The sequence below is a fragment of the Ahaetulla prasina genome, chromosome 1 (genome assembly GCF_028640845.1).
Source record: "Ahaetulla prasina isolate Xishuangbanna chromosome 1, ASM2864084v1, whole genome shotgun sequence".
In the NCBI taxonomy this organism is placed as follows: Eukaryota; Metazoa; Chordata; class Lepidosauria; order Squamata; family Colubridae; genus Ahaetulla; species Ahaetulla prasina.
Genome location: NC_080539.1, coordinates 200,899,144 through 200,917,196, shown reverse-complemented (window position 1 = coordinate 200,917,196; position 18,053 = coordinate 200,899,144). Strand labels below are relative to the sequence as shown.

General features: G+C 35.8%; 1 protein-coding gene across 1 annotated transcript in view; it reads right to left on the bottom strand.

Annotated features, from left to right (window-relative positions):
- The window catches only part of BOLL (boule homolog, RNA binding protein), a 34,537-nt gene continuing 16,484 nt past the window's right edge, over positions 1 to 18,053 (bottom strand). The window contains exons 5-12 of the mRNA XM_058164878.1: positions 16,983 to 17,058; positions 15,459 to 15,583; positions 14,193 to 14,195; positions 8,035 to 8,106; positions 7,350 to 7,397; positions 5,346 to 5,474; positions 3,344 to 3,442; positions 1 to 159 (exon numbers count right to left, since the gene is read on the bottom strand). Of these exons, the coding sequence (XP_058020861.1) occupies positions 1 to 159; positions 3,344 to 3,442; positions 5,346 to 5,474; positions 7,350 to 7,397; positions 8,035 to 8,106; positions 14,193 to 14,195; positions 15,459 to 15,583; positions 16,983 to 17,058 (711 nt within the window). The remainder of the gene's footprint in view (positions 160 to 3,343; positions 3,443 to 5,345; positions 5,475 to 7,349; positions 7,398 to 8,034; positions 8,107 to 14,192; positions 14,196 to 15,458; positions 15,584 to 16,982; positions 17,059 to 18,053) is intronic.

Genomic DNA, 18,053 nt, shown 5'->3' with positions numbered 1-18,053 from the left:
TTATTTAACAGAGTCTGTAGAGGAAGAAGTATTGAGCATACTGTCATCTGATCTGTAATCTTTTCTAGGGTGAAAATGAGGAGTTCGTGCATATCGAGGCTTCAAACTCATAGATGAAGGATGTGAAAAATTTCTTCTCACTGAATGTATCCTGGCTTCCTAAAAAAAAACAACCCACATTCACAAAACCACACAGCTTTAATCTGTAATACAGTTTAAATAAAAGCATGAAATTCTGCTAAATCTGTTCAATTAAAAGAAAGTTTCCAAAAGGAAAATGAAGAAATACAAATACAGCCTAAAAAGAAAGACAATAATTTATAACATGATGTAAACAATCCCATTAACTAAATTCATTTCTTTACCTAGATAAACTACTAAAAATAAATAAATTGAATGCTGGCATCTTTAGTTATAATTTGTCAAACTGAATCTCAACTTTTTATTACAGAGACTGGTTATTTTACTTTTATTAGCTTTCCTCAGTATTGCAGAAATACATAAATAGTAAACTAATGAACAGCACAGTAATACTTATTTACCCTTTGAAACAGAGCTTTTTATAGTCAATAGAACATTCTATAAATGTTTTCATTACCAAAGTCACAAGAGAAGAATATTTATTTGCTTTTACTATTTGTAATTGCTCTGGAAATCTTAGCCAACAGGATCCCCCCAAAATAAGCACATAATTTTTATTCATCATAAATCAAGGATACAAGATGAAAAGTTTATGCCAATGAAATGCTATTAGCAATCACAAAACCACATAACTCCATAAAGTAGGTAGTGAAATTAGTCAAAGATGTAGGTTGCTTTTCCAGATACTAAACCAATGAAAGAAACCCCAAAGATAACAGCAAAGCATTGACTTCCGAGGAAGAAACTTCATAAAAAATCTGACTGTGAGATAACATAAGCTCCAATGACACATTTAGGACTATACTTTACAGTATATAACAAAATCTTATTTCAAAACAATTTCAATAAACTATGGGAAAAAAATAAAACAAAATTATATTTAGGTGAAAAATCTTTAAAAATTTTCTGGCTAGGACTTGAGGCATTGATAAAAATGAATGTACTAGCCAAGGTATATTTCTTATTTCAAACAGCACCTTGATATCTGGATAAATAAATGCAGGATTGACGTCAATTGATTCTTTTATAGGGAATGGGAGGGCCACGGTGTGGCTCAGGCTATAAGAAGCCTGTTATTAAACACAGCTGCCTGCAATTACTGCAGGTTCAAGTCCCACCAGGCCCAAGGTTGACTCAGCCTTCCATCCTTTATAAGGTAGGTAAAATGAGGACCCAGATTGTTGGGGGGGCAATAAGTTGACTTTGTAAATATACAAATAGAATGAGGCTATTGCCTTACACAATGTAAGCCGCCCTGAATCTTCGGAGAAGGGCGGGATATAAATGTAAATTTTAAAAAAAAACATAAAAAACAAAACAAAACAAAAACAAAACAAAAACAAAACAAAAAAAAAACCCCGAGAGTAAAATTCAAAATTTTGCAAGATACAAAAGAGAGACCAAAAACTGTTCCCAATCTCAGTTATCTATTAAAAAGTTGGACTTACTTAAAAGCAAGGATAAATCTAATGTTTTCACAACTAGCATCATCATCAAATGCTTTTTATTTCAAAGATAATTACAGTAAGAAATATCTAATTACGTATGCAAACATGAGACATCTGGACTCAAAAAGGACTCAAGGCATGACAAAAACTGCTTATTGAAGGAAGAAATCTATTATGGTTAATATATTTGCGAATAACTGGAAAAATAAAAAGAGATCCTAAAAGAAAAAAGAGTTACCAAAGAAAGAGAACAGAAGTTGAATCAAAATAATTTATTAGCAAGTATTTATAAATTGCTACCTAAATGTAATACAGAGATAGGGTTTGGATTCTACCAGAATAATCTGTTCCACCTTCACAAAGAACACTTGGGAAAAGGTGGGCTACATCTTCAAAGCCTGAAAAGTAAATATTTGGCATATATCTTGCCAGTCTCATCAGGATGGCATTAAGCTAAAAAAAGGGGGTGATGAAGGCCCAGAACCATATACTCAGCCAAGAACTGGGCCAATAAAGCAGAATGCAAAGAGAGAAGCAAAAGGACAAAGCTGGGATTCTGAATTTCACAGAAAACTGAAACACTAGGTGGTGCCACTCAAAACCTCAGTTTTCTACATCAATGCCCAGAGGATATAGAATTAAAGAGAGATTATAGCTCAGGAGAAATATGATGATGACACAATATATATTTGAAATTTGACGTGATAATATTTGAAACTAGTGCACAGCAATGGAATGGTACCTTTTACAAAAAGTCACTGAATCTAAAAAATATTCAAGTTGCATATAAACTCGCTCTTCCAGAAACTATTGTCTGTGAACTGTCCCTTAACATCACACTTCGCTTCTTGCTATGCTAGAGCCCCCGAGTACGACATTGCACACACGAACATGTTAACCGCACTACTAACATGGGCTGCCTCTTGCCCTTATCCTCTCATCTTTCTGGGTGACCTCAACCTACCTCTTATTAATTGGATAACAAACGAATGTACAACTGAACCCATCCATACTACCCTGTACAATGCTGTTACAAATCTAGGTCTTGACCAACTAGTAACTAGTTATTTAAAAGGATCAAAATCAATAGAGTGCTGTCCTGTATGTAAAGTATGCTTGCACAGAAACTCAAGAATCAGAGCACAGAAATCTTGTTTAAAATATCAGGCTAACATCACTGTGAGAGTTTTATACATTGCTTAAGGAGGCAGAAGATATAGTATAATTTTTCTGTATCACATAGCCAGTCTTTCAAAGGATCAAAGAAAAAGCAAATATATGTGACAATAAGGGAGGTAGAATTTTTTGTGGATTCCCTATAGCAATCTGCATTCTCTGAAAACTTGCTTTGAATAGCAGAAACAAAAGAGAAAGGAAATTAAAATATATTGCTAGGTTCTTGGAAAGAGGTTAAGGTTCAAAAATGTCATTTTGTTGTTATACTATATTCCCAATGGAATTTCTAAATTATATGGGAAAACTTTGAATAAATATGCCTGGAGGATACAAAGCAGATGATGGAAAAATGCTTCTCTTTTACTAGCAGGATACCTCCAAGGAATCAAACCATGCCTAAATAGCAAGAGCTTTCCATTTATTAAATCTGGATCCAAACCCAACCTATTTTTTGTTTGGAGAAGAAGGTATTATGCTCCCCCCCCCCTTTTTTTTTTTTTTGCAATAATCTTTCCAACTTGAGTTTTTCCTGATTTATAAAACACGTTTAACTGATACAAAAAAATTAGAAGCCTTACTTTAATAGTCTCCGGTTGCATCACAGGGGCTGGCATGGCTATGGCACTTGGAGCATAAACTTGGTGATATGCTGCTTGCACTCCATGATCAGTATATGGCTGATAGGCAAACAAATATTTCAACTTCTTTTTAGAATTAAATATATCTTTAGTATATGAACAACAATCAAAACTGGATTTTCAGTTTAAACCCTTTTTCACATTCTGCTAAGCTACAAGTCAACTTCACTGATTCTAGTCTTAACATTCTGCCCTGCAAATTTACATTTTAATTTTATCATCATCATGCAATGTGGGTTAGGCTTTTGGACTGGCAAGCACATTTGGAATTCTATGAAAATGTTCTTTGGGTTTCAATAAATTTATTACATGCGGGGCAGGAAAGCCTGCCTATTTGTTGAGAGCTGCCTTGTCACTTTTATTAGAAAGTAAAAATTCTCTGCATTCTATCCAGAAGTCCTGGTTTCTCTCTACCATTTTTTGAATTTTTGCATTCAAAAATTGCATTGAATTTTACCATTTTTGCAAGAAATACTTGCAAAACTCTGGTGTAATTACCCACCACCTTTATTTTCTACAAAAGCCCTGTGGGCTTATGTAAACAACACCTAAAAGCATTCTTGGGGGGGGGGGAAAGGTAAGATTGAGATATAAACAAATGACTGCAAATCCCTCTGCAGTCAATTGTTCTCTTGGCTTCATCTTTAAGTACTCCATGTTCCTATACTAACACATTTTGGTATTTTAACCATTTTTCTTTGTCCACTGTTTCTTATGTTTCTTGTGCTGAGACCAATACATACAAGATGGGCTTTTATTTATTCCAAATGCTTAAAATGGCACTTCTCACATGATGATTTTTAAAATCTAGATTAATTTTTACTTTGTTGTAACATAAAAAGCCATGCCACCTGAATCTCAGGTTATATACTTCTTTTTGTAACATTTTCTTACTTCTCAGCAAAACCCATTCTTTCAGCCAAATCAAATCACTGCCTGCAAAATATTTTATTTTTATTTATTTTTATTTTATTTATTTATTTATTGGATTTCTAGACCGCCCTTCTCCCGAAGGACTCAGGGCGGTGTACAGCCAGGATAAAACATAAACAATGTACAATTAAAAACTGAATTAAGAAACTTATTATACAATTGGCCGAAACATTAAAATATTTAAAATCTAAAAACCCAATTTAAAACATAAATAGAATTTAAAAATTTAAGCAGTTTAAGAAAAACTTAAGCAGTTTGAAATACAGTTTGAAATCAGCAATCCTAGTCAACAAAGACATCATCAAAGGTCTCTCTGCATCCCAAAAGATCAATGTGGATTATTTTTCATTATGATGTTGCAAAAATTCTGAAATATTAAAAATATTTCTAATATTATCTCTTTATTGTCTTTTAGGCAAAAAAGCAACACCAGTCTTCATGTATAAAATCTTGCAGGATACTTTTCAACCTTTCAACTAAAATCATTGTAAATATTTTATAATCATTATTTAATAATATTCGCTGATAATTTTTTACTAACATTGAGTCCTGACATTCTTTGTGAATTAATGTTGTATGTCATTTCCAGCTTTCAGAAAGGGAAGTGGTTGCAACAGTTATAGTTATTATATATAACTATAGTTATATAGTTATTGCATACTTTTACTTATGTATGTTTTTCTTTTATGATGTGTTGTTGTTTTATGTCGATGTTTAAGTATACTGTTGTGACAAAATAAAAAAAAAGGGCACAAATACATAATAAAGCTAATCCTGCCCCCTGGTGGAAATCCCATTATCTAATTTGAAATAAGTGTTTATATTTACCAGCAGGTAGACAATCTTGAATTTAAAATGCACTTTTCTCCTGCCTCCCAAACCCCCTTTGATGTATTCTCAATTAATCAAAGCAACTCTCCTATTTTAAAGCTGAATTATCTGTGGAAAAATAATCTAAAAATCATAGATTGAACAGAGCAGATACAAATGCTTTACTGAATATAAATACCTCTGGAACTGCAGCTTCCATTAGGGAAAGAGGAGGAGGGACACATCCACCATCTTGTGCAATTTCCAATGGTTGATAAGTAATTTCAGAAGGGTGAAGGTAAAAGAATGAAGTAGGAGAAGCAGGTGACTAAAAGCAATAAGACAAAAAAATTGTGGATACTTAAACCATATACTGGTAATTCAACGATATAAGGAAATTAAGGTAAAGTTCATTATTACTTTAACTATATTTTATATATACATAAATAAAATCTCTCCACAAAATTGAAAAAGCCCTATTATCCAGTTTTGTCAATGTAGGTCATCACCCAATAAAAGCAGATTTAGTCTAAAAGATTTACATTATATCTCAATGTGGTTAAAAACATGTAGAACATTTTTTTGTTTTTCCAGCTACTTCTATGTTTCTTCTCTATTTTTTTTCACCAGTTAAAAAACAAATATATCTCATTCTGACATGCAAAACATGACTATCCCATACAAAAGTTCAATTTATAGAATGGGTTACTCTGACCTATGCAGCAAATCAACACAAACGTTAGAAGATGAACATTCAGCAATTTCATATCATCGTATCCCTGTTATGGAGTGCTGCTTTCTAGCATGAGTTTATGGCAACTCCTCTCTGAGCAAGTCACAAACCAAGCAAGACACATAAAGTTGATTTTCTTTCAAAGTCTTCCAGTATGCATATTTTAATATGCCTTAATTTCAAATAAGTATACAGCCTTTCCCCACAACTGAATTGAAGTGTTATCTGATCATAACTCAGCTGGCAAACATGCTACTCTAACATTATATTTGCTCTTTCCACTGCTGCTCGCTTTGTTGATGCCTCTATTTCGACTCACTGCAGTCAACAGATTCTTCTCCAAGGTAACGCAATGTTCTGGACATTTTTCTTAAAACATCAGTATAATTTAAAGACTTTGAATCTATCAAACTTATCAGCCGAGAACAAGGTGAAGGCAATGACATGGAGTGCAACAGAAAAATGATTTTATCAGGCATGCATGTACAGTGAATGGGAAAGGCATATAGTTTGAGCTGTGAATTAAATATATTTATAACAACTATGTGCCTTAAGTTATTTCAGAATACTTGAAATTCCATCAAGACACTGCTTTAGTAAATTGTAGTAATTGTTATAAAATCTTTTTAAAAATCTTATTGAGCTATTATTTAATAAAGATTGCAGATTTTCTTTAAAAATGGTATATTCTGAAAAAAAATATGTGCATGCATATATTCAACTAGCTCTTAGTTTGAATAGCGTACTTAAAAATGTTCTATTTTTGGACTTTCTTCTCTATGCAAGTAGTCCATTTTCTATCTTCCAAAATATTATAAGCAATTGAAAAGCAATCCAAACTACAACGTATGGTTAAATTGCACCCAACAATAATAGAGAATGCACTGTTTCTCACACAAATCAAATGTCTTTCCATTATTGGGAAAAGCTTTGAGGTCAAAATAGCTGGTTTCTAATCACAGAACACTATTTGACCTTGAAACATTCCTAAATTCAAATGGTTTGATTCAAAACATGACCCATATCCTTACATTCTTTGGTACATTTATTAATAGCATTATTTTAAAATAGTCTTGAAATGATACAATCTTTCTCAATATAACATGTGAATTTATCTGTTTGAGATTCACTGAGAAAAGGGTGACTGAGGAACTTAGCACATTATCAACCTTAATTCTTACAGTCAGTTGCCAGGAATAATCAGAAAACTATGTGGCGTTTTCAACATGTTACATCAAAATCCTGTTTGTAACCATGATTTCAACAAACTATACTTAGTGATTACTCAATCATAAACGGTATTAATAATCCTATGTCTTTACTTTCAATCCTGCCTTCTCATATACATTAATTTTTATCAAAAGAACAGAGAAAGACAAAGAAAGTATTTTTGTTCTTTAAGAATTTCATATGGAGAGTCAAACAGAATAGTAAAATGTGGGAAGGAGATTGAAAAATATTTCAAATTACCTGGGGAATACTCCACTGCCATTGTCCAGGAAGGCATTGTGCAGGAGCCTAGGATAGATAAAAACATTTTTTTATTAATCAATTAATTAATCTGTCTAATCAAAATTCTAAAGCAATGTATACTGTGCATACAGGTAGTCTTGACTAATGACCGTATGTTTAATGACCATTCAATGTAATGGAGATGCTGAAAAAACTGACTTACAACTGGTCATCACACAACCATTGCCGCATCCCTAGTCATGCAATCATGATTCCGACACTAGGCAATTGCCATATATTTATGATAGTTGCAGCATTCCAGGACCATACGATCACCATTTCCTAGCTGGCTTCTGACAAGCAAAGTTAATGAGGGAAGCTGGATTAATGATGTGATTCACTTAATAACTATAGCAAAATGGTCATAAAATCGGGTGCAACTTACTTAAGGACTGCTTTGCTTAGCAATGAAAGTTCCAGTCCCAATTATGGTCATAAGTCAAAGACTATACAAACTTTAAATAAAAGAAACATTGAAACCATTACAATTAATAAAAAAAGCTAAGCTATTATTAATCAATAAAATCCAAATGGAATATATTCATAATTTTTCAGTGTTTTTGTTACATAAACAAAAAGAAGAGTAATTAATGATTTCCCTTATTTACAATCATATTGAACAAATGCAATCTTTAATTGTTACCTGATAGTGATATGTTGGTTGTTGATAAATTGGCTGAGCTAGCATCACAGGAGAACTAGAAATTGAACGTGACTTTAAAAAGAAGAGAACAACATAAATTAGTATTTTGCTGAGATGGAGATTACCTGTAGGCACATGGTGAGTCAATATCTTTTTAGCTTTGGCTGGTTAGCAAGACAGCTTTTGCAAGGGAAATCAATGCTAGATTTGAGCTGGCAAAATCTCTCTGGAACAAGGGAGAGATTTGTGTTGATCATTGACATGACTCTATCATCTACTCATGTATAGATCATGAAATTGCAGTTTTTTCGGTTGGTTTATGAGTGAACTGGTGGAGATTCAGGATTACATGAAGCTCACACTCATAAACCAGATTTTATAGACATCACATTTGACTGAGTCTTATATCTTAATCACTTGGTTTTTTAAAATAGTTTGCATGTTAGAGAGTAAAACCCTTCAGATCAGCAAGGTCTTATTGTATTCATCGGCTGAGTTTTCACCCCCTTAAAATATGATGGTGTACATTTGACTTTAAACGTTTTAAGGATACTAGATAGATTTTGGAAAATTAATAATTAAAGGTCTAGAAGACTTGGAATTATAGTTTTGAGTTATTTAGAAGTTATTTTCTGATGGGAAAATGGAGATTGCTTTGATTGTTTCTTAATGATAAGGAGACCTTGAAGGTAGGTCAACAGAGCCAGAGGATAAAGAAAATGGAAAGAAATTGTAGACTTTGGAATATATTTTTCGACAGAATGGATGAAATGTTTGATGAAATTGACAAAGCATAATAAAAAGTTGGATGTCTATGAAAATAATTTGAAGAGAAATTTAAATGTAATGGAAATGGATCTGATGACTTATTCCCTAAGGGAGATAAAACAGGAAACTGATTTGGACTTTTTCTTCTGGATATATAAAAGAATTCTAAGATTAGGAAAGACTTTTTTTAGAAGTGACAAAGGGATACTTTACTTATTGATACAAAAGAAAACTGTTAAGTTCTGAAGAATTTTCACTTTGAAGCACAGACAATAAGGCAAACTAACTCTAGGAATTTTTTGACAGAGTTAAAGTGTAATTTTAAAACTTAGAAGAGGTTTGCAAGATTGGTTTATTTAATCATTGTTAAAAATAGCTGTGTCTGTTTCCCTTTACTGGACTTTTGGTGACAAAAGATTGATTGACCTAGAATTTGGACTTTTGTTTTCTTTATTTAAAAGATATGCTATGAGAAGGAGAGAGATTAAGTTTTATTTAGAGACCATGAAGCGCTACTAAAATTGTTTTTATTTGGTAGGATGAACAGGGAAGTTACTGTATTTTTTGGTCTATAAGACACACTTACCCCCCTCCCCAAATGGGTGGAAATGTCTGTGTATCTTATAGAGTGAATGTTGCCGAAGCTCCGCCTACCCGCCAGCCCCCACCCTTCGGCCTCTGCCACCCAGTAATTAGCCTCCTTGCAGCAAACAGCCTGGTCAGCTTCAGCACAGCCTGATTTAGCACAAGCAGCTGATTGGCGGTTGGATCGGCCTCCTGGAATACCACCGATCAGCTGTTCCAGGCTGCTGGTATCGCTGCCACCCATCACTGCCTCCACATGTCCCACCCTGTTTTTGGCCCATTCCAAGTGGCGGTGATCCCCGCTGCTATTTGGCAGCCATAGGCAGCGGCGATCCCCACTACCTGGAATGGGCCAAAAATGGAACACACGGAGGCTGAAAACAGGATGCGTGGAGGCAAAAAATGGGGTGCACGGACACAGCGTTAGGCAGCGGCAATCCCCACCACCTGGAACAGCTGATTGGCAGTATTCCAGGAGGCTGATCCAACCCCCAATTAGCTGCTCATGCTAAATCAGGCTGTGCTGAAGCTGACTAGACTGTTTGCTGCAAGGAGGCAAATTGCTGGGAGGCAAGAGGCAGATTTCTTTTTCTTGTTTTCCTCCCCAAAAGCTAGCTGCGTCTTATGGTCCAGAGCATCTTATAGTGTGAAAAATACAGTACATTTTCTCTTTTCTTTCTTTTTTTTCCTTTTCACACCTCTCACTTTTTCCCTTGTACTTTTCTATTTATATTTTGTAGTGATTTTTATTTTTTATTTATAATTCTTAATAAAAAGTATTTGAAAAAGTATTTTGCTCAGATATATTCAGGTTTTCAATGTTACTTAGAAATACAGTGCACTCATAAAGTATTCAGATCCCCTTCACTTTTGTCGATTTTATTATGCTGCAGCCTGATTCTATTGTTGTTGAAATTCATTTTTTTCTCTTTTCTCGTTCTATACTCAGTATTTGATAATGATAAAGTGAAAACAAAATTTTAGAAATGTCTGCAAATTTATTAAAAAGAAAAACTGAAATATCACATTGGCATAAGTATTCAGATCCTTCACTCTTTGATACTTTGTTGAAGCACCTTTGGCAGCAATCACAGCCTAGATTCTTTTTGGGTATCATGCAACAAGTGTTGCACACCTGGATTGGGGGATTTTCTGCCATTCATCCTTGCAAATCTTCTCAAGCTCAGTCAGGTTGGCTGACGACTGTCAGTGGACAGCCATTTTCAGGTCCCTTCAGAAATGGTCAATAGGGTTCAAGTAAGGGCTTTGGCTGGGCCACTCGGACATTCAGTGTTGTCCCAAGCCACTCCTGCATTGTCTTGGCTGTGTGCTTAGGATCATTGTCATGTTGGAAAGTGAACCTTTGGCGCAGACTGAGGTCCTGAGCACTCTGGAACAGGTTTTCACTAAGGATATCCCTGTACTTTCCTTCACTCAGCTTTCCCTCAACCCTGACCAGCCTCCCAGTCCCTGCTGCTGAAAAACACCACCAAGCTTCACTGACGGGATGATACTGAGGCAGTTGATGAGAGGTACCTTGTTTCTTCCATATATAACATTTAGAATTGAGACCAAAGAGTTCAATCCACAATGTGTGCACAATTATTAGGCAAACTGTATTTTGGTGGATTAATTTTATTATTGAACAACTACAGTGTTCTAGGTCAATCCAAAATGAAACCTCAAACCTGAATATTTAAGAAAATAAAAGTGAGGGTATGGCTTTTTTAGAATATCTATGTGCATAAAATTATTGGGCAACTATTAGTGTGCAGAGTTATTATGTAACTAAGTGAAAAGTGAAAAATTTCCCATCTCATTTATTTTCATCTGTTAGTGAGAATAATAAACAACTCAAATTTACAAATAAACATTTCTGACAGTTCAAAAAAAATCAGTGACCAATACAGACCAATACCAGTGACCTGTTGACTATTTGCAACAAAACTTTTGATGGTTCTATGATCATGCCCCAATATCTTATCAATTTCAAGAGTGCTGCATCCCTCTGAAAGACATTTTTTGACTTTTTGACTTTTCAGTCAGTTAAATCTCTTTTTAAGCCCATTTTGCCTGAGGAAAAGAAGCTGCCTAATAATTATGCACACCTTGATATAGGGTGTTGATTTCCTTAGGCCACACCCTCCCTCATTATACAAATGCACATCACCTGATCTGCTTATATCCACTAAGCATTTAAGTTTATATAGCTTGGAGGTGGAAAATATGTCTACAAAGAATGATATAGTCAAAATACTCGCTTGCCTAATAATTGTGCACACTGTGTAGGTTTGATCAGACCACAGAATCTTATTCCTCACAGTCTGAGAGTCCTTCAGGTGCTTTTTTGCAAACTCCAAGTAGGCTTTCATGAACCGAGGAGAGGCTTCCATCACTTTGCCAAAAAGTACAGATTGGTTGGTGGAGGGGCTGCAGCGATGGTTGTTCTTCTGGAACTCTGTCTCATTTCCACACAGGATCTCTAGAGCTGTCAGATTGGGTTCTTGGTCATCTCTCTTACTAAGGCCTTTCTTCCCTGATTGCTCAGTTTGACCAGGCGACTAAGTCTCAGAAGAGTCCTGGTTGTGCCAAATGTCTTCCATTTGAGAATTATGTCGGCCACTGTGCTCTTAGGAACCTTCAGTGCAGCAGAAATTCTATTGTAGCCTTCTGCAGAACTTGTGCCTTGCAATAATTCTGTCTCTGAGCTCTGCTGGCAGTTGCTTTGAATTCATGGCTTTTGCTCTGCTACAATTTGCATTGTTAGCTGTGAGGCCTTCTATAGAGAGGTGTCTGCCTTTTCAAATCATGTCCAAACAATTTAATTTACCACAGGTGGAGTTCAATCAAGGTGTAGAAACATGTCAGCAACAATTAAGAGAAATGAGAGGCACCATAGTCAAATTTTAAGTGTTGTTGCAAAGGGTCTGAATACTTATGCCAATGTGATATTTCAGGGTTTTTTTCTTTTTAATAAATTTACAGACATTTCTAAAATTCTAAAATGTAGATTAATTAGAAAAAAATGAATTTCAATAACTATAAAATCAGGCTGCAGCATAACAAAATTGATGAAAATGAAGGGGGTCTGAGTATTTTCTGAATGCACTGTATACTTGCATTGTTAAAATACTAGTTTTTGTAAAAGAGGATAAATAAGTTTCATTCAGTAAGTTAATGCACATCTTGTCTACGATTGTGTGCTCTACCTGCTTCATCATCCATGGCAGAGAGCTTTGAGGGGATCTTTGAGGGAGATAGTCAGTTCAGAAATGTGAAACATAAATAATTTGTATACGTATCTTTTTTGCCTTCAAATCAGTCTTTATGGTTTTCTTAGCAAAATTTCAAGTGGTTTATCATTGTCTGCTACCTAAAAGCTGAGAAACAATGACTGGCCCAAGGTCACCCTGTTGGCTTTGTGTCAAAGGTGGTCCTAGAACTCATGAACTCCCAGTTTCTATCTTGATGCCTTAACCACCACACCAAACAGGCTCTCATATGCATCAATACTAATTTATTATTAGGATTCTGGGTTTTTGACTTTTCTTAGATCCCTGTAATGGTGGCCACTTGTGGAACACTACTTCTGTGAAATAAAAAGGTTAAGACCAGAAAAAAAAGTTTATGGTGACATCTATGTTGTGGAACAGGCTTTCTTTAGAAGTTAAATGGGCCTCCTTTGTAACAGCTTTCTGGAAGCTTTTAGATCAAACTCTTCCAGAAGGCTTTTAAAAAATAACCATTTAACTTTTTTCTTAAGTTTTATTTTTTTTAATATTTATTTATAGCTAACACTATTATAGATCTGTCTTTGTATATAATGTAGTGTTATTTTCTCTTATTGGGTAAACTTTTATTGTATTTAAGAGACTTTGAAGACTTGGCAACACACAAATTTGATAAATAAAATTTGAAACCTGTTTTGAAATCAACTGAAATTGACCATGATAAATATTAACCTTCATAAAACTACTATCCTATTTTATATAAAACACTTATCTATAATTTGGTTTGTTTATTTTTGGTTTGATGTGAAAAGTAGTTGGAAGCAGTTCACTACTGGTTTATGTTAATTAATCATGATTATGTCTTGGCTTAGTGCTATATGTGACTGCAGTGTTCATCAAGCTACACAATAAGAAAGCTGGCAAGGAAAGTTGTAAATTGCTCCATTCAGTTGCTCCTGATTTTTCACTTGCCTACAGCATCTCCCCCACCCATAACAGCCTCTGCTGGTTTCTTCCCATCTTCTGTGAGATATGGGCAATCTGATTGCCCCTTACCTTGATGCATACATTATCTATATAGGTTCTCCCCAGTCTTCACAACTTAGGTGTGATCTATGCTAGCTCTCCTAGGCCTCCAGCATGGCCTGCGCCAGCTTTCTCAGGCATTCCTCCCTTTCTCCCCTCCTTAGCTGGGACTCCCATCTTTCAAAGATCCTGGAGCACAGGGGAGCTGCCAGAGGACTGGAAAAGAGCTGATGTAGTTCCCATCTTCAAAAAAGGAAAAAAAACAGATCCAGGAAACTATAGACCTATCAGCCTGACCTCAATACCAGGGAAGATTCTGGAAAAGATAATCAAGCAACGAATCACTGAACACCTAGAAGCAAACAAAGTAATAACCAAAAGCCAACTTGGGTTTGTCAAAAACAGATCATGCCAGACTAATCTTATTGCATTCTTTGACAAAGTGAAAAAATTAGTGGACCAGAGGAATGCTGTTGATATAATTTACTTGGACTTCAGTAAAGCATTAAATGTGGGTTAGACAGCACCACCACCAGATGGATTCATAACTGGCTGACCAACCGCACTCAACGTGTAGTCCTCAATGGAACTACATCCACATGGAGGGAAGTATGCAGTGGAGTACCCCAAGGCTCTGTTTTAGGCCCAGTACTCTTCAACAGCTTCATCAATGACCTGGACAAGGGGATAGATGGGAACTCATCAAATTTGCAGATGACACCAAGCTGGCAGGAATAGCCAACACTCCAGAAGATAGGCTCAAGTTACAGAAGGATCTTGACACATTGGGCACTATCTAACAAAATGAAATTCAACAGTGAAAAAAGTAAGGTTCTACATTTAGGCCAAAAAAACAAAATGCACAGGTACTGTATATGTGGTACCTTGCTCAATAGCAGTACCTGTGAGAGGGATCTTGTAGTCCTAGTGGACAACCAATTAGATATGAGCCAGCAGTGTGCAGCAGCTGCCAAAAAAGCCAACACAGTTCTGGGCTGCATAAACAGAGGGATAGAATCAAGATCACATGAAGTATTAGTGCCACTTTATAATGCCTTGGTAAGGCCCACACTTGGAATATTGCATTCAGTTTTGGTCACCGCGATGTAAAAAAGATGCTGAGACTCTAGAAAGAATGCAGAGAAAAGCAACAAAGATGATTAGGGGACATATGAAGAATGGTTGAAGGAACTGGGTATGTCCAGTTTAATAAAAGGAAGGACTAGGGGAGACATGATAGCAGTGTTCCAATATCTCAGGGGTTGCCACAAAGAAGAGGGAGTGAGGCTGTTCTCCAAAGCACCTGAGGGTAGAACAAGAAGCAATGGGTGGAAACTGATCAATGAGAGAAGCAACTAGAACTAAGGAGAAATTTCCTGACAGTTAGAACAATTAGTAAGTGGAACGACTTGCCTGCAGAAGTTGTGAATGCTCCAAAACTGGAAATTTTTAAGAAAATGTTGGATAACCATATGTCTGAGATGGTGTAGGGTTTCCTGCCTGGGCAGGGGGTTGGACTAGAAGGCCTCCAAGGTCACTTCTAACTCTGTTGTTATTATTATCTCTTCCTGCTTAATGACCCACACATCTTTAGGTTACAACAGCAACCCAAACTTCTCAGGATTGCTGTGGTAACCCATGGACTATCTGCATTATTGTTATTATTTGCAACAGCTGCATGGAATAAAACTGCAAAGGCAACACTGTTATAAATCTGCTGCATTAACCACAGTTTACAAAGCATGCTAACATAAAGAGAAATAAAATAAAGCATATTATCAGAAAATCTGATATTCCTATATAAAAAAGAATTACCCATGGCTGAGGAACAGATGCAACTTCAGGAGTGTGAAAATAAGCCACTCCATTATGGTAAGTGTATGGATATCCAGTTGAAGTTGTTAAGTACATTGTTCCAGCTGCTGGCATTATACTGGAACCTGAAATGATGACAGAATAAAAATTTGTATCTTTTTATTTTATCATTTATTATTCTAAGAGCATAAGTTTTTAGTTAGAAAATATCAGATATGTAACATATGTAAGTTTGAAAATTTGGGGACAAAAAATATATAATCAGACATGGAGGCATCTATTAAATTTCGTCAAATTTCTTAAGCAGGAATTTTAAGTACACACAAATCATTTTACAAGTAGGATTTTATTGATGGAACAGAGAAATATAGTGATAATTTGCCCAGAGTCAATCAATTTGGTGGCTATAACAAATCTAAGTCTAAGCCGAAGTCTAAATCTGCATCATGAGTAACAGGAAAATACTGTACAGAACTTGGCATATAATTCTAAATTAAGGCAATAATGATAAACAGTCCCTGACTTAAAACTACAATTGGGATGGGAATTTGTTGCTAAACAATGCAGTCATAAAGCACAACATCACAGGACTATATCACTTAGCAATAGGGATTCTTACACTTTCCATTGCCACATTAATTGAATTCTATGGGTCATTAGCTAAGGATCCACCCCAATCCAAGCTAATCTAGGCTTGATCCCTTGATCTCGTACTTGCAGACATTGCAGGACTCCAGGCACATACTTGTGATTTGGGCACTTGGCAAATCAGCTTGCAATTAAGTTAAAGTATCCTGTGGTCACATGACTGCCATTTGCAACATTCACTGCCAACTTTGAACACACAAAGCCAATGGGGCAGTCAGTAGGAGGTTGCAAATGGTGATCATGTGACTGTGAGATGCTGTGACCGTATCGGAATTATGTGACAGTAGCAACTGGTTTCACTGGAACTCCTATAGTAAGTCAGTGCAGTCATGTGATGTCACACTTTACAACCGTGTTACTTAAGTGACAGAATTCCTGGTCCCAATTATGGTTAGTAAGCAAGAACTATCTGTAGTATGTTATTTCACTACAATACAAATCAAATACTTATTGCCTATAGCATTTGCATGGTAGAAGTGTGGGTCTAAAAAGTTTCTGTGGTCAACAGGTTCCATTTCAGGCAAATTTCCAAGTTTTACAATATCTGTTTATCAGGTGGAAAGAAATATTGTGGTTCTCTCTTAGCAGTTTGAATGGCTGAAAGTGAAAAGAAAGGAGTAGTAGGTGGAGAAGCTACCAAGAAATGAAAGAGATATGCATCTCTTGCCTTTCCCATAACCCTCATGTGGCCAGACTGAATGCCACATGGGGGGATTCTAGATTGTTGATTTAACATAAATAAATAGGGTGAATCAGAAGGCTCATTTGCAGCGAATAGTCTCTTTATTCTAGCAACTTAATGGTTATGTCTAGTGCTCTGCTTGAAAGGGATTTCACTGGAGGATGGGCAAAGAGGGAGATAAAACAAATACATACGAGGAATCCCTACTTGTTGCTTTCTTATTGCTGGACCAATGTTCAGTTTCTTATCTTTATAATTTAATTTTTCAGCCTAAACAAAATAAAGGAAATATGTTATTTATATTACTTACTTCTAAATCTTGTTTTACAAAATGTTTCCGAACAATCCAATATTTTTTTCAGATATTTATTTCATTAAATATCTTACAAAAAAACCTCTTGCAATTTTTTGGGGAGATGCCTGGTTACAATTACAATTCTTTTGGTCAAATACTGTATTTTTCGGTGTATAAGATGCACCATTTTACCCTCCAAAAGAAGGTGAAAATCTGGATGGGTCTTATACGCCGAAGGGTGGGGGGCTGTGGGTGAATGGGGCTATGGAGGTTGTCGGCCTCTGTGCGTCACATTTTCCGGCGGTTTCAGGCGGCGGGGATCCTCACATTAGAGTGCTGCTTGGAACTAGCCTAAAACTTTTGTATTTATTGAATGACACAGTGAGTTGTCCTGCAGCGAGTTGGTTGTGGTGAGTTGTCCCATTCCGCTTCCCAATAAAGTAAGACATTGTCTGTCATCTTTATTTTTTTCTGTGCCATGTAAAAGCAATTTCAAACTTCTCAGACTCCAGCTGTGATTTTTAACTTTTTTCTGGACAATCAGTGCCCCACTGGGTCATTATCTCAGTTATTTTCTTATCTAATGACTATGGGAGGGCAAAAAAGCAGTGGGAGTGACTTCCAACTTCCTGCCGGCTTCCCCATTGAGTTTCATTGTGGGAAGCTAGAAGAGAGCATCAGAAATCTTCTACCCTCCCTTGATTGCCATGGATACATTGACTGGAAACGAAGACACCTTAAAAAAATCTTTTTGCACATTTCAATCCATTTCTCTGCTTTTGAACATCCCATTCCATGAACCTAAGAGTAGCCCAAATGTCTATGGTATCTGAAAAGATCCTCTGTAACTTGCACAATTCTTTCTTGCCCACATAACTTTAATATTGATTATACATTATGGTAGTTTTTTTGTGATGGTGCCCGCCAAATCTGGAAAAAATTATGTTCTTACAGATTTCAAATAACGATC